Genomic DNA, 26,687 nt, shown 5'->3' with positions numbered 1-26,687 from the left:
TCCGACAGCAGATTAATTCACCTGGCCCCAGAGAGCGACGCTCATACCCTCATCAGAGTGGGTGGTCGCCTACGCAGAGCCCCCAATCTACCGGATGACATTAAATACCCGATCGTATTGAACAGCCGACACAAGGTCACAGAGCTGATTATAAAGAAATATGATGAGGATGTACATCACGCAGGAGCAGAAAGAGTCTTCGCGGAAATCAGACGTCGTTACTGGATCCTACAAGGAAGAGAGGCGGTACGACGCTTCCAGCGAACATGTCTAGACTGCCGCAAGTGGCGCGCGCAGCCCAGCATACCAAGGATGGCTGACCTTCCTCCATGTCGCCTCCGAATCGGTGACAAGCCATTCCACTCAACGGGTATGGACTGCTTTGGCCCGCTGCACATAAAGAAAGGAAGAGGAACCGAGAAGCGGTGGGGTATTGTATTCAAATGCATGACCACCAGAGCGATACACATCGAGCTTCTCCCGACCATGAGCACAGACTCATTCCTTATGGCCTTCCGAAGATTCACATCACGGAAAGGAAGACCGTCTACCCTATTGTCCGATCATGGGACAAACTTCAAAGGCGGCGACAGAGAGCTGAGAGAGAGCTTCCAAGCTATGGGCCCAGAACTTAAGACCCACCTCGCTCCAGCACAGGTTGATTTCCAATTCAACCCCCCAAACGCACCCCACTTCGGTGGCACTTGGGAACGAGAAGTGCGCTCCATAAAGACAGCCCTGTACGCAGTACTTGGGGCCCAGACTGTGGCGGAAGAAGTCCTAATGACAGTCCTCACGGAGATTGAGGGAGTACTTAACTCGAAGCCCCTCGGATATGTCTCCAGTGATGTGGCGGATATCGACCCAGTTACCCCCAACACACTCCTGATGGGGCGGCTAGATCCTGCATTACCCCAGACAATGTACCGGCCTGAAGAAGCGAACGGCCGACGAATGTGGAGGTACAGCCAAGTATTAGCCGACAAGTTTTGGAACAGTTTCCTACTGCACTACCTACCGTCTCTACAGACCCGCCAGAAGTGGGTAAAGGAGAGAGACAATTTGACAGAAGGAACAGTCGTCATGATTATTGATCAATCACTGCCCAGAGCTATGTGGCCGGCCGGCCGCGTAAGCAAAGTGATCACCGGTGCCGACGGCAAGGTCCGAGCAGCTGAAGTGCTCGTCCAGGGTCGCACTTACACCCGTCCCGTGGCAAGGCTCATAGAACTGCCTCGACTCCCAGACACAATCGATGATGACCATGACCCTACAACCCTATGACTTTGTGAAGTTGACTGACCCCTACAGCAAACCCTTATGTGTAAATAGACAACGCGATTAATCTGTCTCTGTTTAACTGATTAGGTCTGGGACCTATTCAGGGGGTGGCTGTTGTGAAGGGCCAGATTAAACCGAATATATATATTTATTTATATATATATATTTAATTGTATTTGTATATTCTCTAATATTCCCTGATATCCCTTGTATATTCCTTGTACAATATGCATTGAATATCCATTCTAGCCTACTGAACATCCCATAATAGTCTCCATTCTACTATTGGTCGAGACCTTGGTGCCAGGCTGCCATACCCCTCAGACCCAGTTCAAACGTACCGCTCCACATGTACGGACAAGTCCTAGTTCCGCGTAGGAATCTGGCTACCGCACCACTAATGGGACTATTTGTTCATAGTGCGTATATATACTGCGCTACTAAAGTAGGACTTTCTTTTCAGTCCAGTTTCTTACCCTCCAATAGAGTCACAGACGTAAAGCCTCCCCGCGACGCCACGTGTGGGAGTAAGGCCAAGTTCGCCTACCATCGGTATTGAGACATCGTGTATATTAATATTTGAATAGTCATATTTGGCACTATATCGTCGAGTTGGACGTAGTCTATTAAGCTAATAATAGTCTGTTAATATATAGTGCTTCGTGCGGTGAGAATACTACCGTAGTCAGTACCCCATCGTTTCGGGCAGAGAACTGGCTGCTTACCCAGGGTGGTTGACCCCATGTGAAGCTGCACCCGAGGAGCCCCAGAGCCGACGAGCGAGTGGACCTGTATACCGGATTATTCTACCGACGACAGCCCGCCTTCCCAGGCACGGATTATGCTTTGTATACTTTGATTATTCCATGGATAAAGACCCCCGACACTGCCGTGTGTTGGAACCCCCCCCCCTGGAGAGGACGCAAGGTGAGGAGACGCTCTGCAAGACGAGGTCGCTTCACGTCTCTCCCCCGTGGACCGGAGAGAGCCGGCCCACAAAGAGTCCACCTGCTTTCATCTGTGGTCCAAGGATCGCCGGCACATTGAGCGGCACTACAGTGGGTTCACCTGGGATACCCTTGGCCGGACGATGCAGCCGGATTCTACCCCCCCCCCCCCTCCTACTCCTGTCGGCTTACAAGCGACCGGATTAACCCCCTCTAGTGTATCTAGTATATAATCATTAAAGTATCATTGCTGTTATTCCTTAACTATTCCAGGTCGTATATTTACCACCTGCGCCTTCAGAGATTGGACATTCTCTATTGATATACCGACGAATACTCTTTGCCATAAAAGTGCATACTATTTCAATTCATAAATGTAATTAAGTGATTAAGTGCTTGTTCTACACACCATCGCTGTGTAGAAATAAAGACCTGTTTCGACTTCGTACATTTGTGTTGGATCCGTTTCATCTACGTGAGAGTGTTTATGATAATATATTTATGCCGTGTACTGGGTGGCCGAATATTAAGTACAAAGGTAGTGGTAGTAAGTATCATATCTAGTAATACAGTCAGGGAATTGTACCCCTCAGTTACACAGGGTGTCAGACTTGAAACGCCAGAGGAGACCCAGAGTCATTTCCTGGGCATCCTCACTTGACTGGGAGAGCCAGGTCTCGCTGCTGTCAGCCTTCGCTTCGTCTGGGAGGTCTCGGACGACCTCAGGGTCGTTGGTGGCCCACTGGCGGACCTCAAAGCCAGCGGTGGCCAGGAAGGTGCGTATGTCATGCACCAGCTTGTAGGCCTCTTCCGCGGTCTCCACGCTGTGGAGGCAGTTGTCCACATAGAAACTGTGGTGGACAGCATCGGAGACTCCGGGGGGTGCGGCGCCGTCGTCGACATGAAGCTGCAGGGCGTAGGTGGCGCAACACGGGCTGCAGGTCGTCCCGAAGGGCAGCACCTCCCACTGATAGATGGACGGTTCCGGGTCGTCTGGGTTTTCTCTCCACAAGAACCTCATGAGTGGCTTATCTTCGTCGAGCAAACACACCTGATGGAACATGCGTTTGATGTCGCCACTGATGGCGGTCTTCTGTCGTCGGAAGCGCACCATGACTCCGAGGAGAGGAGGGGTCAGAGTCGGACCGGGCAGGAGATAGCGGTTGAGGTTCTGCTGGCGCACTTGAAAGCTGCAATTAAAGACCACTCTGTTCTTTCCGTTGTGCTTAACGTTATGGTGTGGAAGGTACCATGACTCAGTACTCCTTTCCGCCTCCTCAGGCTTCAGCCTCCTGACGAGTCCAGACTCTATGAGCTTGCTCATTTCTGTGGCGTAGGCGGCAGCCATCTCGGGGTCTCTGCTGAGTCTTCTTTCAGTGCTAAGCAGACACGGCTTCGCTACTCCTGGGGGAACCTTGAAGGTCGGCATGGGCTCTCTTCTCAAGAGCGGTGTGGCGTATCTGAGGACACCACGCACGCAGACACGCTTGGTCTTGGCTTGGAGAAGATCCATCGCCGCCTTATCTTCTTTGGAGCGAGTGTGTATCTTCTCGTTTTTGTATGGAGCAATGTCCAGCTGCCATAACCTCTGAACATTCTCCAGCAATGCCTCGTCTTCGTGCCCGCTCCAATGAAGAGGCAGTGGGTCTGACGGGCGTTCAGATTTCTTAGACTGATGGGACCCCTGCAGGGTCCAGCCTAGCGGAGTCTCCAGGGCGACGGGACATCCGGGTGGACCCGGGATGATGTGCTTGGGTAAAGTGAGGTTCACATTATCGGAGCCGAGCAGGAGGGTGGGCTTCACCTCCATTGCAGCGTTGATCCTCAGATTACGGAGATGTGGGTACCTCTTCATGAGGGACTCCATCGGGTAGCCGTAACTGGAGAGGCACAACCCGGCAGCTGTGAATACGCGGCTCACTTTGAAGACTTCCTTCGGCCGTCCGGCCGGTGTGAGGGTGAGGGCCACACTTTCTCCTTGAATAGTGGTGCGCCCTGGTTGGATGGTGAGGAGATCCAGCTCCTCTGCGTCGCCCACGAGTCCAAGGGCGATGGCAGCCTCACGCATCAGCAGCGTGCGCTCCGAGCCATCGTCAATAACCGCGTAGGTCTCCAGAGTCTTGTCGCGGTTCCGCAGGACCACCGGCACAATTTTCAACAGCACGCGGGGAGTGCTGCCCCTCACTGGGCCCACGTAGTAGTTGCGTAGCTCTCTAGAGGGCTCATCACGGACTTCCGCCACATAAGGCTTAGACTTGTCGTCTCTATTGTTGAGGTCATGGAGGGCCGTGAGGTGGATCTTCCCGCACCCGCTCTGTCTGCAGGGTCCCTTGAGGGTGCAGTCCTTTGCTCTGTGCTCACGGGCGCACTTCCAGCACCGCTTATTCTCTATTATCCACTGTTTCTTTTCCTCTGTAGTCTTCTCCTTGAACACGGGACAGTTGTCTAGCCAGTGGACCTCTGTGCAGCACTGGCATGGCGGCGGAGTCTTCTTCTCTCCTTTCTTCTGGGAGGAGAAGCCTCGTTGGCCTTTCGGGGACCCTTGGTGCTCCTTTGATCTGGTTTCATGTACGGTGGTCAGCACCCTAACGGGCCGCCCCGTTCGGTCGGACTTGTCTCGTCCACTGCCTCTCGGCTCTTCCCGCTTGGGGAGGCGGATGTGCCTCATCTCCGACTTCAGGAACTCTGAGAGCTCCATCAGGGTAGACAGTGGCTGTTGGGGGTGGAGACGCTCGTGTTCCCGTCGGAACCTCTCTTCCCTTTCCTTTGGAAGCTTCCTGACGAAGCGTTCTACGTTGGAGCCTGCATAGAGCTCAGTGCGGCCGGCGGCTCCTTGAAACGTCAGGAGGCTCACCAGAGCCTGTACCTTCAAGGAGTATGCGTCCAGGGTGTGGTCATCCTTTATGTCTGCCATTTCTCTCAGCTCGTGGATCTCATCCAATATGTGGTCCCACGGGCGTCCCCAGCGCTCGTCCAGGGCCTGGATAGACGAAGTATAGGGGGTGGGGGAGTATGCGTTGGCAGTGCATATGAGCTTGGCCGCAGGCAGCGTACAGTGCATAGACAGCTCGAGGAACTTCTGTTGCTCGCTGTGGTTGGCGGCGCCCAGGAGGAACTCCAGACACATCCTCATGTCATGGTACTGACTTCTAGAATTGTCTTTGAAGAATGGGATGGCGCTCCCTGGTGGGCGCTGTGGGAGCGGGTCGTACCTAGGGGCCGGTGCAGTTACGGGCCAATGTTGATGGGATCTGGAGGTTGCTCTGTGTGTGGCGGGTAGCCGCTCACATTGAGAGCGGGGTGGCACCTCTCTTAGTGCCGTATACTCCTCCTGCAGACGAGCCAGTCGCCTTTCCAGGTCTTCGGAGTCGGCCTTGTCCCTTGTTCGGGGTCGGGGATACGTAGCCGGGTGCTCCTCCCTTTCAGGCTGGCGGCGCTGGGGTGAGTTATTCCTAGTGGATGCTCTTGATGATTGCCTGGAGGCAGAGGCCGATTGCAGTTGGGCGGTAGCGAGCCGGGTGTACTCCAAGGCCTGGGCTGCCTCTCTATCGCGCTCCCGCTCCAGTGCTTCCGCGGCTCTTCTCTCTCTGTCGAGCGCATCTTCGCGTTGTTGTTGCATGCATTAGAATATGAATTCTGTTTGGCTGGTAACGCTCCCTCTGCTTTGTGCTCTGCTGGGGGGCCTACTAGTTCTGCGAGTGTCTAGGAAGAACTCTCCCGGTTGGAAGTGATTGAAGTCCTGCCTGCCGCGTGGCTCCACTCTGTCTGGGGGATTGATATCCTCTCCAGGTTGCGAGTCGTTTTCAGCGGAGTCACTCTCCTCTTCTTCTTCAGGCTCATCTTGCTCATACTCATCTTGGTTGGCGGTATCCAGTGGCGAGAAGGTAGTTATGTCTTTACTACATGAGACTGCCACCTTGTAGGGCGGCTAGGTGGTGTAGTGGGCAAGGCACTCGCCACCAGTGTGGAGACGCTAGGATTCGCGTGTTCGAATCCAGCTCTCCACATTGTTTTCAGTTTAGCTGGTCGTCCGCAGTAATACACATTGGCCGTATTACGGGGAGGGAAAACTGAAGGGTGGGGATCGAACGTTGTGAACAAGCGACTCCTACAAGTCGGTTGGTGCGCCTGCGCAGTAGAATCAGGAAGTGTCGGGGGCAGCGTGAGCCTCCCACGCGTTACTCCTCGACACTGAGAGATTTAGCTGCGCAGGTGAAAAGATGCGACTGCTGTTACCTCAAGTACCGGAGGGGACTTGTGCTATGTATGACTTAGTCCACATTGCAGCCGGCTTGTGGGAGGCAAGAAACAGCGTTCGTGACAGGGGAGGGTTGAATTGGATGATACGAAATTGGGATGGGAGAAAAAAATAGAAAAATGGGAGAAAAAGTGGATCAAAAAAAAAGAGACTGCCACCTGGTGTCTCTTCTTCTCTTCAGGCCGCTGGGGGGTGTCAGTCGGGTCTGACTCTGTTCTCAGAGTCTGATCTAACTGCGGTGTGGCAGCAGCACCCTCTACTAGCTGGGGTGTGCCTGCCGTCTGATCTAACTGTGGTGTGGCAGCAGCACCCTCTACTAGCTGGGGTGTGCCTGCCGTCTGGGTTGTAAAGTCCCCTACTGTCCGGTCAGCTGATGTGTTTAGCACATGCTGATTGCTCTCCGAACTAGGGCTACTGGGTGTACCCAGGACACAGTCATCTAGTCGGGAGGGTAATCTACGCTCCCTAGGAGCACGTGTCTTCCCTTCAGGGAAGGGGGGGGGGGGACCCTTTGAACCTACCTCGCTCTTTCGTGACATCCTATCTGGTTTAAATCCGGTTCGAAGGACCAAATTGTGCGGGAGCTTAGAGGACTGTATATAATTATCACCTTAGGGGGTGTGGTAGGATGCCTTAACTCTTAAACTAATTGTACCAAATACACAACAGAGTGAATAACTTAAAATGGAGTCACCTAAACTAGAAAGAGCGAGGAAACTGTTTGAATCATAATGCTTTTATATAAGCAAAAAAGGGGAAAAAAGATACATACAAAATATTGTTATCACGTTACACAATGCCTAATTAAATACTATTACTAAATTTAGATGGGCGCCCAAATAGTTCTATTAAAGTGTTCTGGCCAAACGTTGCCGCGGTTACCACTGTCAGAGGAACAATTCCCTCTGCAGGATGAGAGAGATGGAGAGAGTTAATAATCCTGGGGGTGAGAAAAGGACCCGGATGAGTTCTGTGATGAGGAGTAGTAGACCGCTGCGTGGTGATGAGGGCGGGAAGACGCTGCCCGGTCCAATAGGCGCCACCAGTCTGCTCCTGCAGACCAGATGCACCGCTGTGGTGGATCCGAGTGTCTCGCTCCGCTCCGTGGTGCTGCACGGCGCACGCCGACAGCTGCTGCAGACACGCTGGTCCCCTCTGTACCACAGGCTACTGCTATGGCTACTTCTTAGAACTAGTTGTGTCCTTTTACAGCGACACAGACCCTATCTAAATGTTCTCTGGTCTGTGTTATATATCGACTGATATGTCCAGTATAGAGCAGCTATCGAAGCATGAGCCGAAGCTACTTTAGGTATTAGCGCCGAGCTAGCTAGCTTCGGCTAACTGGTAACGATAGATGGGGAATACTATAGTCCGCTGTAATATGCTAATCCCAGACGTTTACTAAACATCGAATTAGCTGGGTACTAAAACTCACTCTCTCTTGGTGGTATAATGTCCGCTTGGTAAGCCACTTTACATACTTGGTCACCGTCAAACTATAACGTTAACGAGAGCAACGCTGGGTGTACGTTTCTCTCTAACGTGTCCGGTCAAGTTCAACGTCAACAAGCTCATAGAGGAAGTGACGCATTTACGAGGGAACACTAAACCACCTCTGGCCCACTAGATGGCAGCACCGTCATATAACCTGAGATGCCATAAGTAGGCACTAGGCAGACAGTGTAACATTATGTGGTAAATAATAACTTAACTCCCACATATTAAACAGGTTGGTGAACTTAAAGGGGGATTATTTTAGGTCTAATTTTACCTAATTGCAGACCCTTCAGCACACATGTCGTTGCTGCATGCCGGGAGGAAGGCAATGCTGCATGTTTTCAATTCATTAAATAAAACGGATACTTTCTGCAAGGGTTTACTGACTGTCATACAAATAATAAACCAACTAGATACTGTAACTTTTCAGTGCACGTTTTTAGCTCCCGCACACAGACATGATGGAATTCAAGTTCAAGTTCACATATAGGCTAGGCGTAGGCTATGGCAGTGAGATTCATTGTTCTTGTCAGTGTTAATTTTGTCAACTAAAATGGTGACGAAAGATCTTCGTCAATGAAGGTTTTTTTCATGACGACAACGAGACGTGACGTCACGTTATTGAATACCATGCAGAGCATGTGAGCGGAGTGGAGCGCTCGAGAAATCCGCTCTTCGCTCTAGACGTCTGGTTCCGCTCTCTTTTGCTCATGTTGGCCTGCCCCCCCAAGTCGCTCGCCGCTCGCTCACCGCTCACCTTCATTTACGAATCAAGCGCTCCCCGCTCCACAGCTCGCTCAGCAGAATATTTTTTGGAGCATGATGTAAATTAGCTTGATTTGACCAAACTACAACAGTCTCTGCACCCCCTGGGCCCCTTAACAATTGTTTGTATTGAGCCGTATTCTATTGTACCCACTCTGCAATGTTAAATAACGTTTATCCATTCAACTATACCAAGCTATGGCCGCAATGCTATGGTCGATCCCATTCACGTTAGCATGTAAGCTAACAACAACAACAGCGTTAGGTTTAGTCTCTTGCTTTTTGAGAGACATAAACTCTCCGCTCTTGGTGGTACATTCTGTTGATGACTCTGCACCCCCCCTTAACAACTGTTTGTATTGAGCCGTATTGTATTGTACCCATTCTGCAATGTTAAATAACGTTTATCCATTTGTAACAAGTGTCAAATGAACATTGTTTATTATTTTATTAAGGATTGAAATGTCACCAAATCCTGTTTACAAATGTTTACAAATAGTTACAAGTGGTTACAATTGTTTATTGTTTATTATTTATTATTTCTTTATACCAAAGACACTTTTATCTGAACGTAACTTGGGAAAGTTCACGTTCGAGAGTTTTGCACTTCCGGGTCAATTATTAGCGCGTGTTAGAAGCAACCTTCCGGTTTGGGTTCAGTCTGCAACCAGGGCACCGTTCCCCGTACCTGGATAACTGAGTTAGCCGGATAACTTTCGGTGAAGTCTGACTTAAGCCGGACTTTCCCATTCCCCGAAGCTGGATTGTCTAAATCACCATGACAACAGATCAAAAAGTTTGAGCCTGGTCGAGAGCAGGGTTTAAGTTCAAGTTAGCCGAATGAACCATAGCCACGCCCCCGCAAAGAAGTGACAGCCCGTTTCCTGAAATTATTCCCACAGTCTACGATCTGCATTATACCATTCTGAATTACGTTTTTGTGCTCCATTCTTCCAGAGGGGGCTTTTGAAATGTAAAATAGACCCAAAATGCTGATACTAGATTCACTTTGTCCTAAATAATGCACGTTATATTATACCGTGGCGCTCGCTCGGTGCGATGTACACATTATGTGGTTATTTTAACAACGCGCAGCATTGCAAATGTGAATCCCGCAGGGATATCCTTAATGATTGAAACCTATCGCTCGTTTGGCTCTGATTCCTTTCATATTCTCCGCTGTGGATGAGGAGCGAGGAAGGAGAGGAGCGCCTGGATTTTGTTTCATTCAAGCATAAAATTGAAGTGTCTATGCGTGGATTGTGGATTTTGTGTGATATTGTAACTGGGATTAAAATGTCTGATGAGATGCGCTGTTTGACGGATTTGAGAAATTGAATGAGCCGTTGACGTCACATTAATGAATGAGAATAAAGAGATAAAACTTCATTCAAAATAAAGAATATTCTAAACACGGGTCTCTCGTTCATTAATGTATAAACAATGAATTTATCCCATCTGGCACAGTGGCGCAGCGGTAGTGCACAATCCTGGCAACCGGGCGACCGGTGTTCGAAACCCCGTGTTTCCAATATAATTTTTTGGAATATAATATTAATGATTATACGCAGAAGTAGCCTAGTTTTAAGTTAAAATATTATAAATCTACATGCATTGATGATGTCATTCTTTATATAGCTCTCAACGTGCACCAAATTGAATTATTCCTACATTACAAAAAGAAGGAAAAGACTAGGAGAAGTGGGATTCGAACCCGGGCCGCCTGTGTGAAAGTCAAAAGCAGACACTGTTACACCACAGTGTAGATAAGTAAAAGATCCACCATACATCAATCAATGGGTAAGAGAGCCGTGTCCTTATTCCGTATAACAGTTTAACTAATTATTTTCGCTAGCAAGATCTCATTTGATTATCCATTCCATAAACCTACTGCCAGCAGGCAAGTTTAAAGAAATATAATCTGATTGATTGGGGTAATGAGGGACTTAAAATTAGCCTATAGATAACGCATTTAACTTGTCGGCGAGGCGATTGAGCCGTAATGCAATCTGTTAATAAAGTTTTAAATCAATTAATCAATCAATGCCGTTAAAAGATCAGGATCTCTGCTATCGATACGTGATGGCTTTTCAACTGAAGCGGCCGCGCGCACTTATCCTGGGTCTCAAGTCTGGTTCTAGTTAACGAGACTGAATCCACCTTCGAGGAACATGAAAATCCCGGCTTCAAACATCGGGTTAACTGAAGCTGGATAATGGCCCTCTTGATCGACTTAGTTGAACCAGGTACGGGGAATAGGGCCCAGCACCCAATGTGAAAGGTATGTGATTATTGTAGCACGCAGCACTTTTATGTTTTACACTGTTCTATATATATATTGTATGAGAATTGACTGTTAACAGATAATAATGACTCGATAGTGTTGTGATGAGTGGTGTGGTTATATTATATGCACAATTGAATGTTTTAGCCGGTGTATTTCACCGAGGCAATATAGTCAACCTATTGTTCTCTGTCAACAGACTTGACGAGTATATTGTGACGCTGTTCCTTTGTGATATTTCCACCACTCGTTTCATGCAGGTGGCTCTCCATTGCAGACCACGAATAAATGATGAACAGTTGTCCATGTGTGCTGACTCGTCACTAAGCATCACGCCCAGAACACAACGCAGGAGACACGTGTGTTGGCCAGGCCTACACACAGACAGAACGACCGTTACACATTCAACTATACTAAGCTATGGCCGCAATGCTATGGTCAATCCTATTCACGTTAGCATGTAAGCTAACAACAACAACAACAGCGTTAGGTTTAGTCTCTAGCTTTTTGAGAGACAAACTCTCCGCTCTTGGTGGTACATTGTGTTGATGTTGGTTTCGTTTCATCAATAAATGAGGCAGAACACAGTGAATGTATCTTTTTTATTGGACTTTGTTTGTTTCTCACTGAAAATAAATTTTGCGTTCGCCCGAGGTCCCGACAGGTGATTTAAAGATGGCGGATTCTGCTTTGACTTAGCAGGATGTATAGTGACGGTTCACCCTTCTCATTGGTTGAAAATGGCCTTCATGTTTGTACATCGCCACCTGTTGCTTTGGCATTGTATTACATGTATATTACATCAGTTTCTGTGTGATCGTGTGCACTGAGCGGCCCGGAGCGGCTTGGAGCGGAGGAGAGCTCTCGCTCCGGAAGTCGCGCCGACCCATTTTAAAACCCATTCCGTCGCTCACTTCAAAACCACCCGCTCCGCTCCCGCACCACGCCGCTCACATGCTCTGATACCATGTGACGCTAACGAGACTAAATAGTTTATTAAATATCGTTGACCACAACTGAGGACACAAAAATTTTATTTACAAAAACCAGGACGAAATTTCTCTTCATGTATGTTGATATTGTTGACTAAAACAAGACGAGACAAAATAATTATAACTTTTCTTAATGCCCTTGTCCCGAGTTGAGCAGTGTGACAGGGAGCTATGTTATTAGCATTAGCTGAAGAGCTATTTGAAAAGATAGTTTTAGCTTAACGTTACCTTGGCTAACATTGGGACTATTCATAATCCAGCTGCAGACCTGCAAGCAAAGTACAGCAAGTTGGCAAAGGAGTATTCCAAGGTAAATCACTTTTTCACCAGTAACGTTACATTGTTTGTATTTCCATCTAGCTCGCGTTAGCTAGTGGCTAACCTAGCTCACGCTAATGTGGCTAACTGATCGACCTCTCCCACACAATTAATGACATGTTGCGGACAGCCATACCGGTGACAATGTTTAGCATTTAGTGCCAAATGATAAGAGTCTGAGGCGGAGTCTCAAAAGAGAATGTTGAATATTTATTGTGCATTTAAAATCACAACAGAGCCTCTGCTACTACAGAGCCTTCTGGATAGGAGGAAGTGCGCAACAACGCATAATGTCCGTGTGGAACCAATGTGCCAACAACCTTTCCGTGGGTGAAGCATAGTTGAGCATAGAACTTTTAATGATACTAATACTAATCTATACAATCACCTGTTGTTGAATAAATACCATTACTTTCTAGTTATTACTAAAACACTGAATGCATGAGGGGCAGTCTAATTGCAGAGAGAACATAACAAATATTAACTAGAGTCCGCTATACCCTCGGGTCTGACTCTTTGGCCACCGGCAGGCATGCAGTGGTGGTCAAACGCGGTTAAACGTTATAATAATATTATAATAATCTTCCTTTTTGACAGCAATATGTAGCAGACGCGTTTGGTCACAGCTCCGCTCCCGTCAACGTTAATTTAGCTTAAAAACCTTATTTGAACAACACTAATGAGTTTAAACCACATCGTATATATTAAATAAGACCTTCTACTAACTATATCAAAAGAAATAAAGATTCAACATGGGACCTAAGGACAAGAAAGAGATTGGAAAAAAACTCTGAGTAGACAGTACAACGGCGCAAGTTGTGACACGCTCTTCGAGGGATACAGCAGCCGCCAATAAAACAGTACCGTTGTTGACTAGCCCCGTTGGGGAGACAGTAGCGGATAATATACCGGGCCCGACGACGACTAGCCCCGAGAGGGTGACAGCAGACGACAATATAACGGTAACGGTGGGGACAAACACCGTGAGAGAGAAAGCAGTGGAATTTGAGAAGAAAATTTCTGTGAAATCCACTGTGTCTCCCAATGCTCCTACAACCTCAACTGATACAAGCAGGGAAGATACACAACCCGATTTCAAGTCTCTGACTAACCTGATAAAGGATCAGATGGACGCTTTCAAATTACACATCGACGAATTCAAATTACACATCGATGCTAAATTCGAAGAGGTTAAAAAAGAGGCAGCGGAACAGGCCGGGCGAATTACTGCAGTGGAGAACACGGTGCTAGAAATTACATTGAAAGTCGAGGAGAACGAGAAGACTGTTCACGATGGATTCACAGAGGTAGCGGAGGAGATAAAACAGGTGGAAAAAGCGCTTCGGAAGAAAATACAAGATATCGAAGAGGAAGCAATGGAGAGGCGGCTCGAGACCGAACGTTACTACCGTAGAAATAATATCCGTATTGTGGGATTGGATGAATCAGTCAATTGCACAGACGACATATTTCCAACAGTGTTAGCAGGAATTCTAGGTAAACATATCCTACCCACAGCGCCGTTAGTGGACCAGTGTTATAGAGTCGGTACACGAGACCTAAAAGGCAACGGGACGAGGGTTATCATTGCTACTCTGCGCAAGACAGAAATAAGAGACGCGATCATCAGAGGGGCACGCAATCAATGGGGGAAACTGAAATATGGTGACAAACCAGTGTCTTTCTACGAGGATCTATGAAAGGAGGCCATTGCTCTACGTGTCCCCTACAAAGATGTGCTGCAGAGGCTATACAAGAGAAATCTTAAGCCAAGCTTTCGTTATCCAGCCCTTCTATCCATCTTGGGGGAAGATGGTAATAGACTCGGATTACGCTCTCCTAAAGCCGCTGATGAATACATGACGCAACATGAAACTGGTCCCCCGGGGCCGGTCGCACCATAGGCTCGAATCAGAAGACAAGCCTACTCATCTCTCTCTTTTTCTCATTTTTTTATTTTATTAGTTTTATTAGAATGACTTTACCACGGCTCAACAAAAGCAACAGCTGATATGCATGTTGGCAACACTGAGTCACAAAGTGTTTAATACGGAACGATAGGCACTATATTTATAGACTTCTGGTTTCTGAGGAAGCAATAATCCAATAATGACATTGGGAATATTCTGGACTCTTCTCTCGACTACTCAGGGACACAATGAAATATGCTGGGAAACACTAGTAGGTCATAACTCCTGGACAGGAAGAACATTCTGGAACATAACAGCAGTGTTTACGAATTTACAAGGGTATTCTACAACCTTCTAGAATATACTGTACTCCTACAATGAAGGCCTGTAACTTTAACATCCGGTATGTATAAGCATATGATCCAGTGATGGAAGTTCAATAAGGTTTTAAAAACATCAGCCTCATCTAAAGGTATAAGCGTGACAAGGTTATTCTAATATTTTAAGCAATTACTCCACTGCTTTAGGGATTTGCATAATGTAGCTCTAAAAATCTATTTTTTTTCTGTTGAGTTTTATTTTAATTCTCACTTTTTTTTCTTTTTTTTGTGTTAGTATTTTTCTTCACTCTTTTCTTTTTTCTGATGGTTCCAACATAAGTTAGTAGAAGGTTCAAATGAATATATCAATGGAGGTATATTTTTCATTTTTCACACTATTGTTATTACATTAATGGGAAGGCGCAAGACCAAAAGTGACATTCTATTGAATTAGAATGAAAGTTTTAGATCCTATGGCAATTAGCATAGGAAGATTAGGGTTAGAAAGCTCATTTTGGGCAACCCGGTGGCTTAAGGGAGGGAGTCATACGCGTAGGATGTGTCTATGGAACACAGTCCTGTACGACTCTCGGAGGGAGGGGGAACTAGGGGATTATTATTTGTATATATGTATGTTTTTAAGCTCGGCTCTCAACGGGACCTCAATAGTTGGATGTATGTCTATTGTAGCTTCGCACTCCAGAAGCATTACCAACAACTACACAACAACATGTATAGATTATGGCTAGTTTGAATATAATGATTTGGAATACTGGGGGAATAAATAATCAACACAAACGCAAAAGCGTGCTCACACTGATGAAAAACGGACAGGTTGACGTGGCTCTGCTAAGCGAAACGCACATTTTAGGGAAAGACATAGCTACGTTAGCGGACAACACATATCATAACATTAGTCACTCTTCCTTTGGAACGAGAACTCGTGGAGTTGCCATAGTTGTTAGACGGAAGTTGAATATTGAATTGAAGGGAGTATGGTCTGATGCAGATGGTCGGATAACTATAGCTAAGATTGTACACAAGAACAGGAAAATAGCGTTGGTAGCGGTATACACCCCAAATTTGTACGAAGTTAATTTCTTCACTACACTTACCAGAGCAATGTTAGACCTTCCCGAATACTCATTTATAATTGGTGCAGATTTTAATGCCATTTGGGATCCAGGGATGGATAAATCTTACCCCTCCTTTTCCAACGAACAAAAAATTCATCTAAGGCATTAAAGGATTGGTCGAAGATTACAGGTGTAAATGACTTATGGCGATCACTCAACCCCACGACCCGGAAGTACTTGTGTCGATCTGCGAGACATAACACATTATCCAGAATAGATTATGTTTTTGCATCCCTGAGACTATTTGATAACTATGATGTGGAAATGATACCCAATGCATTATCAGATCACAGTTATTTACTACTAAAAGGAACATTTGGTATACTAGAGGCAGGGGAACTATGTGAGAATGCTGTTCATCGACTACAGCTCAGCATTCAATACCATAGTCCCCTCCAAACTCATAGCCAAGCTCAGGGACCTGGGCTTGAACTATGACCTCTGTCAGTGGGTCTTGGACTTCCTGACGGGCAGACCCCAGGTGGTAAGAGTAGGCAACTGCACCTCCTCATCCATCACGCTCAACATAGGGGCCCCCCAGGGCTGTGTTCTGAGCCCCCTCCTCTACTCCCTGTACACACATGACTGCGTGGCACAGCGGAACAACAACACAATCATCAAATTTGCTGATGACACAGTAGTGGTGGGCCTGATCTCTGCCAACGACGAGAGGGCCTACCTGGAAGAGGTAGAGAATCTGTCACAGTGGTGTCAGGAGAACTGCCTCTCCCTGAACGTCAGCAAAACAAAAGAGATGATTGTGGACTTCAGGAGGTCGGGGGTCAAGAACTACAGCCCCCTCAGCATTGACGAGGCACCGGTTGAGAGAGTGAACAGTTTCAAGTACCTCGGAGCCCACATATCCGAGGACTTGACATGGACCACACACATTGACAGTGTTGTGAAGAAGGCACAACACTGCTTCTTCAGGCGCCTAAGGAAGTTCCAAGTCAGTCAGAAGAAACTTAAGAACTTCTACTTATGTACAATAGAGAGCATCCTGACTGGCAACATCACCTCCTGGTTTGGGAATAGCACTGCACAAGACCGTAGCAGACTACAAAGAGTGACACGTTCAGCCGAACGCACAATTGGAGGGGGGCTTCCCACCCTCCAGAACATTTACAACAAGCGGTGCAGGGGTAAGGCTAAGAGAATCATCAAGGACTCCAGCCACCCGAACAACTGCTTCTTTGAACTGCTGCGGTCAGGCAAGCGATACCGGAGTCTTAAGGCGAGCACAGAAAGACTCAAAGACACAGAAAGAGCAAAGAAGCTTCTATCCCCAGGCCATCAGGCTGCTCAACAAACAATAAACTCTATGCAACATCCATCAAATGCACACAGCACACATACCCACACGCACACACTCACTTTAAACAAACATCACACTGCAGCACCCACTCTCCACACTTTAGCTCACCTAAACACACTTTATATTTATTGGTTAAGGATTTGCACTACAACTCGTACACCTTACTGTAAATTGTACTTAAATTGTACCTCATCCCATTTCTGCTTTGCACTATATAGTATTGTATATTAGTACATTGCATAGTATATTGTATATTGTATGGTGTCATGTACAAAGGTCTAAGGACCACACAGAATAATAACTGGAGCTGGCTACACATGAGCAAAAGCAGCCTCTCTCAGTAAATGCTTTTAAAACAGTCCCGGGCAGGTAGGTAATAATAAACACAAGACGTTGTTCCAAAAATAGTAAATTATATTTATTATGCCGGGTAGGGATTTAAACCTCCACTGATATTTAAATAGGCAACAAAGGGAAAAAAACAACCCACAAACAATTAACAAACAGGGAGAGGGATAAAGGGAGAACACACAAGGTAAGTATAATACAAAGTAAACTAGATAAGCGCCCACAGACACTCACCAACCAGCCAGAGGTTGGTACTGGGAAAACCCCCAGCAAAGGTACCAAAGGTACAATTCCACACTCAGTGGGATTAGGCCTAAAGCCAACAAGAGAATACTTACTCCAATGGAGGAGTGGCGCAGAGGCCAACAATATCTATATACATATACCAGTACTTTAGTCCAGTGGCAAACAATGGCAACCTCACTCTACTCTGGTCACTGGCAATTGACAGAATGAGGCGCCCAGACGTGTGTGTGCTGTCAGGTATTTGGCTACCCATCCCTCTCGAGGTGATTGCCATCAGCTGTCATTCATTAGGCAATCAGCACTCTTCAGTGTAGGGACGGGCAGCACCTGACAGGGAGAGAAAAGAGACAGCATTAGCTCTCATGTTCACACACACACATCACATACAAAACACAACACATTAAATATACTAACCTGATGTTCAGAAGGTGTCATAAATACAGTAATAATGGTAATGACCAACCCACGTACCCAGGTACGTCACATATGGTAACTCAGTTACTTCTATTCTGCATCGAACATTGTACATATGTCTATACTGAACACTGTGACCTCTATTTTTACTTCTATTTTACATGCTATACTATTTTATTTCATACTTATCTTGTCTAGCACAGTCTCTGGAGCGTAACAGTAAGAAGCATTTTGTATAAAAGTAATCTGTACTTCTGTATGACAACTATTAAAGAAACTTGAAACTTGAAACTATCATCCGGAGCCCCAAGATGGCGATTTAACTCGATGCTGCTTAATAACAAGGAATTCATTACACAACTCAAATAAGCTCTTTCAGTATTCCTACTGGTGAATGCGAATTCGGTACAGGACCTCAGAATATTATGGATGTCGGTAAAGGGAATGATCAAGGATTTCACTGATAGCTTTTCCTCCAAAATACGCAAGAATCGATGCTCAAAACTGGCTGAACTGGAAACGCTTTACTCAACGTTATTTAATTCTTTACAATACAACGACTCGGTTCGACTGGAAACTCAAGTTAATGTACTAAAAAAAGAGATTAACGCCATATACAGACAACAATCTGAAATACAAATACGTAGCACAAGACAACAGCAGTACTCTCAAGGTTAAACCAAGTCACCTATTAGCTATGCGATTAAGAGTTAACGCAACATTTGCAGATATAACTACCATTAAGGCACAACAAGGACTTGTTACAGACCCTAAAAAAATAAATGCGACATTCAAAGAATTCTACTCCAACTTGTATAAATCAGAAACGACCTTCGATCAAAACAAAATGGACACATATCGTAATCAAATTAACCTCCCAAAACTTTCAGAGGATGACGCTAAACAGTTAGAAACACCGATCACACTAGAGGAACTCAGGAAGGCCATATCCGAAATGCAAAGTGGTAAGGCTCCTGGAAGAGACGGTATCCCATCAGAAATGTACCTCTCTTGTTGGGACATAATTGGACCCTTATTACTTAATATGATTTTATACTCAGTCAAGGAGGGGAACTTCCATAAGAACGACAATATTGCACTCATAACAGTCCTCCTTAAAAAAGACAAAGACCCCACAGAGTGCGGTAGTTATAGACCCTTAAGCCTCCTCGGAACCGATATCAAACTGTACTCTAAGGTATTAGCCATCAGACTTCAAAAGCATATGACGTCTTTAGTTCATCCGGACCAAACTGGCTTCATAAGAGGCCGCTTGATCACTGATAACATAAGACGAATACTACACGTACTAGAGGCTAACAAAGACGACACCACACCTAAGGTGATGCTGTCCCTGGATGCAATGAAAGCTTTTGACAGGTTGGAATGGTCGTATCTATGGGCAGTATTAGAAAGGATGGGGTTAGGAAAAGGATTCATTGATATGATTAAAGTATTATACAAAGACCCATCGGCCATGATTACAACAGGTATAATCACCTCCGAAATCTTTCCGGTATCACGCTCTTCTAGACAGGGTTGCCCTCTTAGTCCCGGACTATTCGATTTATCATTAGAGCCTTTAGCACAATATATAAGACAATCGCAATCCATAGATCCAATCATAATCAAGGGCACACAACATAAAATTAGTAATACTGTTCATGCAAAACCCCAACACCGCATTGCCTCATCTTCTCAAGTTGATTGAGGACTTTGGCGATTTATCGGGATTTAAGATAAATTGGCCAAAGTTGGCTTTCCTTCCACTTAACGCCCCTGCAAAAAAAATATAACCCTCCCAGAAGAGATACCGATGGTTAAACACTTTAGATGTTTGGGAGTTGAAGTATTCCCTACCATAAGCCAAACGGTGAAGCACAATTACATAAAAATCCAAAATAAAATACGACCTTGACAGGTGGTCAAAACTTAAAAACTCAGTAGAGGCATGGGTATCAATAGTTAAGATGGACGTCCTACCTAGAATCAACTTCTTCAGCTCAATGCTACCGTTACCCCCTCCAGAGGGTTACTGGAAAAAATTACACTCCTCCGCATACACATTTATTTGGAATAACAAACCACCACGTATAAAAAAATCCACCGCACAGAGAAACAAAGCAGACGGTGGTATGGCATTTCCAGATTTTTTCCTCTATTTTAAGTCGTACACGTTAAGACTACTGACAACATGGTTTGATCCCCAAGCATCAGTATCCTGGAGACATTTTGAAGAAAATATATTAGCTCCACATAGACTGAAGGACATAGTATACACCAAATTATCAATTAAGCAATGCGAACGGAAATCTGGCCCCATAATTACTCATGCGATCCGGATATGGCGTGAAACACAAAAAAAATATTCTAACCCACATAAATGGCATAATCATACTCCCTTATTCAATAACAATGCACTCTTGATTGGAAAACGACCTATAAGATTCCCTAGATGGGAAAAGCAAGGCATACACACATACACATTCAACAAACAGGGTTTTTGTAGTTATGATGAAATACACAAAAAAAATTATCTCACCGATTCCACATATTATTTTTATGCACAGTTATTGTTATGTTTGAAGGCTCACAGTGTTCCATTAAAGATACCAATTGTACACCACAGATACCACAAATTCTTCTATGAAAGAGAGACATCGAGAGGTTTTGTTTCAGATTTTTATCATCAATTACTAACGTCCTCGTATGAAACCCTCCACCTAGACTCAGTCTGGAGGAGTGATATACCAGACATGGAAAAATATTTTGATTGGCAAGAAGCCTGGACAAATGTTCGACTTGCATCAAGGAACCCGGACCATCAACAAATCAATCTTAACTATATTCACAGGACATACTTGACTCCTATAAGACTGAACAGAATGGGTCTTAAACAAGACTCCAAATGCTCCTTATGTACAAATGGGGACGAGGGGACATTTATGCACATGTACTGGGACTGCCCACCAGTTAAGATATTCTGGAAAGAAGTGACCCAGCAATTATCAAATCTCTTAACTCTGAATATACCTGTACACCCCTCTGTATTACTGCTGAATGATGTTTTTGAGTGTGCAGTACATACACAGCTAAAGAGATTGGTTTTATCTGACAGCATTCACAACAGAATCAGAAAAACAAGATTTAACATAAATAACAACCCCACCACCCCTACCTACCCTATAAATTCTAAACCCATTAAAATTATGTAGATCTGGCGGCTGGGTAGCGCAGCGGACTAAGCGTCTGTCTACCACCACAGAGCCTGTGGGATCGAATCCGGCTGTGGTGCCTCCGGCTTAGCCGACCGTCCATACTAACACAATTGGCAGTGTTAGCGGGTGGGAAGCCGGCGTGGGTGGGTCCTGGTCGTAAACAGCGACTCCTACAGTTCGGTCGGGGCGTCTGCACAGCAAGGGAAGGATCTGGGAGAGGTAGTGTGACCTTCCACACGTTACACTCTCCCAGTGAGAGTCCGCGCTGCCAGGTGAAAAGAAGCAGTGGGCTGGCTACACATGTGTCGGAGGAAACATGTGATGGTCTCCGCCCTCCCAGACTGACGGTAGGGGGTAGAGTGCGCAACGACCAGGAAGGGGAGTGGGAATTGGCATAACGACTAACATTGGGGATGGGAGAAAAATGGAAAAAGAAGGGGGAAAAAAGATAATAAAAAAAATACAAATAAAAATTATGTAGATCTATTGTGGAGTCACTATCTGATTTCTTCAACCAGGACTCGGATATGACCAATATATCTGGATCAGCCTGTGCTACCAGTATTTTAAGATGGTCCAACATCTAACATGGTGAACCTTGCAGCTTCCTCGTACCTGGAGCTGTTCAGTGGTCTCACAGACCATCTTCTCTTCCTCGGACGTGGAAGTATGATGGTATAGCCCCACGCCACGCTCAAAATATCAGTGACAGCCTATGTTGAATTATATCTAGACCTTAAGCGCCATCCCAACAATATTTCTATTCAGGCTAAACCATGTGCAGATACTTAGCGTCAATACCAAGCATTTCAATATCCAGTATGAAAGCATTACATTTTTTCATCCCAGGATCCCAGATGCTGTCAACACCCAGGGCACATAACGGCACACATCAAATTATGGAGCTAAAAACACATCTTGTCTGTCAATGACAAATTAGATTAGATCTTGACAGAGGGTGTGGGTTGTCTCTCTGCTCGGTCAGGGCCTATAAAAGCCAGAGGTTTCTGACTGGAAGACACTTCACTCACAGCTGCAGCTTCCGTATCAGACTCGTCCACAACCGGCCTGTAAGTAGAGACAATCTGACAGTCTTAACACTTATTTTGCAGCTCTCTTTCTCTGCAGTTCTTTTCCTCTGTGTCTTTTTGCTCTGTGATCAAATATGATTTTATAAGATCGGTTTATACTTGACCTGTTTTAGAGCATCTGTTTTATAAAGATTTTTACAGTTACTCTCTGAAGCCTACTCTTTTGTCCTGTGTATGCGGTTCCTTTGTTCAATGAAGGTTTTTGAGAGAGAATGATAATTCTGAGAGTGAGAGTCCAAGCAGTTGGTCTCAAGTGTCTGTTTCTTCTTTCAGAATCATGAGCAGGAACTACATGTCCAAGTTCGATGAGCTCCGCAGGGGAGACTACCTGATGTCCAACAACCACGAATGGAAGGCTCAGTTCGAGGTCAGTACTTGGGGCTGGGAACTAAAGTGCTCTGTCTCTGAAATTGCGCAAAACAGATGGCGTAACAGTGCTTTGGAGACATAATTTGTGTGTCAAGATATACTGTATATATTTGGGTTTTCATCCAGGTTTTTATTTTTAGAGATAAATTTTTTTTTGCCCTCAATATTCTATCTTAGAATTATACCAGTAGGGTGCGGCTGGGTGGTGCAGCGGACATTGCGCTCGTCACCAACGCAAGAGACACCGGGTTCAACTCCAGCTGTCTGCGTTGCCTCCGGCTTGGGCCGGCCGTCATACTGGCTCAATTGGCAGAGTCAGAGGGTGGAAGTCGATGGGTGGTAATCTGGACGTTGTGAACAGCGACTCCTACAGGTCGGTTGGGGGACGCCTGCACAACAGAGACAGGAAATAGCGGGGGTAGTGTGAGCCTCCCACACGTTACACCTCGCCAATGAGAGTCCGCGCTGGCAGGTGAAAAGATGTGACAGGCTGCCTCCTCGTGTACCGGAGGGGACACGTGATGCAAGGCTTCTATCCTCCCTACAACCAACCAGTGGGGGGCATATGCGAGCAATGTTCAAGACAGGGGAGGGGAGAATTGGAAACACGAAATTGAGATGGGAGAAAAATAGAAAATAAGGAGAAAAAGTGGATCAAAAAAGAATTATACCAGTAGCCACCAACATCATCGTTAGAATGTTAATATTATAGTTCAGGTTATTTGCAACCCTAGCCTATTTGTTACTTTTTTACATTTGTAACGATGATCACACAAATCAGTCAGATCCTTTTAGTTCTCAAAATTCTAACAAAAGCAGTGTTGGTAACATCTATCTTCCATATACATTTCTGTGCAACTCTCGTAGGAGGACGGTAACTTTGTGATCTACGGCTGGAAGCCCATGTGGACATCCGACACCGTTGGTCAGCGTGACGCCTGGCGCCTGTGCATGCAGGACGACTGCAACTTCGTCATGTACAAGAGGGACAACAAGATGCTGTGGCAGACCAAGACCCCGGCCTCCAGCTTCAAGATGTGCCGCATGTACATGCGAAACGACGGTAACCTGGTGATCGAGAAGGACGGCGAGGAGGTCTGGAACTCTTCCCAGTCCAAGGGCTTCAAGTAAAACTGCAGGAACACATCTGGAGCAGGGAGAGAAGATCGAGCCACTGTGACACCAACATGGCTCACTGAATCTCCCTTTGTATGCTCAATGTTCAAAATGTGAGCTGACATGGACATTGCAGAACTGTGATTGGCCTTTGCTTTGGATTTTTTTTTCTTTTGGGTGAACTTGGACTTTTGTTGGTTGTGAGTGAGATAGTAGAGAAGACGGAAACAAAGTGGAGATGCAGGGGGGAAAATACCTACCATTTATTACTCTCCTAGCTGGAATCCAACTTTGACAACAATGATGTAAGTTGATAAAGATATGGCTAAAACAGATTGTGTTTGTGTAACACTAGCTTGCTTGCCCAGCAGGTACGTGCAGACACATTTTGGGAGGCAGGTGCTCAACCAAAAATAAAGGAAATTTCAAAGGCATATCATGTGCAGTGTGTTTTTGCTGTGCTGTCTGGCACTTTAGCTCATACTCAGCCTCTCTCTCCCACTCATTCTCCTTTGCAACTTATCTTACAGTGTTGAGCCCTCAATGTCTAAATTATGGTCAAAAGCATGACATAAGTGGAGACAACAGACCACATATGAGTTGCCTAAAGCAATCAATAACTCGCAACACCAACACTTCACAAACACTGGTCTTATCATGTATCAGGGTGCAGGCTATAAAAAAATACAGTATTATACAATCAACGTCACCATGGCCGGTGAAAAAAAAGCCATAGCCTCACACACACACACACACACACACACACACACACACACGCACGCACACACACACACACACACCACACACACACACACACATACACACACACACACGCACACACACACGCACACACATTTTAATACTTTATTTGGTTCCACAAATTATATTACATAAACAGGGAATCAAATGTATCGGGGCCAAGCAGCACTGAACACTTAAGGGTACACATAGCACCTCCTTCTCCACGTGGCTAAGCTGCCAATAATAGCTGAGACAGAGCAATATTTGGCTATTTGTTTGGCTTTTCTTTTAGACATTGCAGCAATTCTCAGACCGGTCATGGTGCATTTGTATACATGGCCAAGCCTTCTGAATACACTAAGTACACTATATCTACACCTATACCCAAGGTCGGCCATCACACTGAGCAGTGGTTGGTATTTGATATACTTGTCCCGGAAGGCCTGGTCCATGTACAGATCAAAGGTACAGCCTACTTCTATGACCAGCACCTCCCTGTGGCATGGTGTCCACAAAAACAACATCTGGTTAGCAAAGACATCGTTGGTAAGGCCAAACCACTCTGGTTGCACTCTAGCATGTTTGTACATTGCTGCACTAGATGGTGATATGTTCCGTACCAGACACAATGTCCGCAATACGGTCATGATGAGCGTTGTACAGGTGTTTGTATGCATTACATCTAGGGATGCTCGATATTGGCTTTTTTACCGATACCGATATACCGATATTGTCCAACTCTTAATTTCCGTTACCGATATCAACCGATACCGATATATGCAGGGTTCCCCCCCCAAAAAAACGGAATAATTTCAGGTAATTAACATTACATATCTCTTGTTGTGGAATTAACACAACATTATGCATACTTTTGACAATAAATAAAATCAGAATTTGTTCTTACTTGCTTGCCTGGGTAAATAAAGGTTATAATTATTATTTTTTTTATTAAAATAACATTTTGGAAAACCGATACAGATATTTTCCGATATCACATTTGAATGCCAATATCGGCCGATAATATCGGTAGACCGATAATATCGTACATCCCTACATCCATTTGTTATGTGTGCAATGGATTCTAGGTGTTGTGAATCCTGATGGTTTAAACAGAATGGACTGTGAGTTTGAGGATACCAAGTGGACAGATTGTATTTAGTGGGTAATACCTGCAGTCTTGCTTTGATGGTAAATTAAAAAACATCCTCACCAACAGTGGCGTTCTTAAACACTGAGTGTGAGACTGAGGGCCCTTTCCCACACACCATATTCGTTTCTATATCGTTCCGTTCTGGCCCGTTTCGAGATCTGATCCGAACTCCCCCCCCCCCTCTCCCCCCTCTAGTTTGCGTACACACTGCAGTCTTGTTTCGTTCCGGGTTCTGTTTACGGTTTGCCTTTTGATCGCTTACGCTTGCCGTAGGTGATGATGTCACGTTCGAAAATGTAAACACAGGAAGTGTTAACATGGCGCTGGAGACTGAATGCTGATATAAAATGAATAAATAAGCAATAAATATGAAGTTATATTTGAACCTCTGTTGTCAAGCCTTGTCAATATAACCCACCCCATTTTATCACGAATGGATGGTGTTGTAGAGTTCGCTTTTGAGCGTTTCCCAGGGCTAACGCTAAGCTAACGGTTAACGCTAGTTAGCTTAGCCTAGTCTAGTATAGCCTGTAGCACTTTCTTTTCAGCAAAGAACGTGCAATAAACAAAACGGATACATTCACTGTGTGTTCTGCCTGTCATTTGTTGATGAAACAAAACTAACATCAACACAAATGACCACCAAGAGCGGATAGTTTAGTCTCAAAAAAGATCGGTGACTTTTGTTAGCTACATTGTTAGCTGCATGCTAACGTGAATGGAAGATGCCATTATAACAGTATAGCATTGTGGCTAGAAGCTAACGTTAGCTCACGCTAGTTAGCCAGCACCAAACTGATGATATCGGGAGCCATCAGTAGCTAGATAACATTAGAGACAACACCGTGTGTATTAAACAACAGTGAATAGATGACTGGGCCATTTGTTTAATGCTTGTTAAGATAGGTAATGCTAGCAGAATGAATGGATGTAAACTTTATTTAACATATTGCATATGGGTACAATAC

At 45.5% G+C, this 26,687-nt stretch overlaps 1 protein-coding gene across 1 annotated transcript; it reads left to right on the top strand.

Annotated features, from left to right (window-relative positions):
- Positions 1 to 22,620: 22,620 nt before the first annotated feature.
- On the top strand, positions 22,621 to 23,843 carry LOC311238688 (B-type lectin plumieribetin-like; the record flags this gene model as incomplete). Its single annotated transcript, XM_084326845.1, has 2 exons — positions 22,621 to 22,710; positions 23,580 to 23,843. The coding sequence occupies 2 exons, from the start codon at positions 22,621 to 22,623 to the stop codon at positions 23,841 to 23,843; spliced, it is 354 nt and encodes a 117-aa protein (XP_084182971.1).
- Between the last annotated feature and the right edge of the window lie 2,844 nt (positions 23,844 to 26,687).

This window comes from Notolepis coatsorum (assembly GCF_963971535.1).
Source record: "Notolepis coatsorum genome assembly, chromosome: 13".
NCBI lineage: Eukaryota > Metazoa > Chordata > Actinopteri > Aulopiformes > Paralepididae > Notolepis > Notolepis coatsorum.
This window is presented reverse-complemented; position numbering and strand designations above follow the sequence as displayed.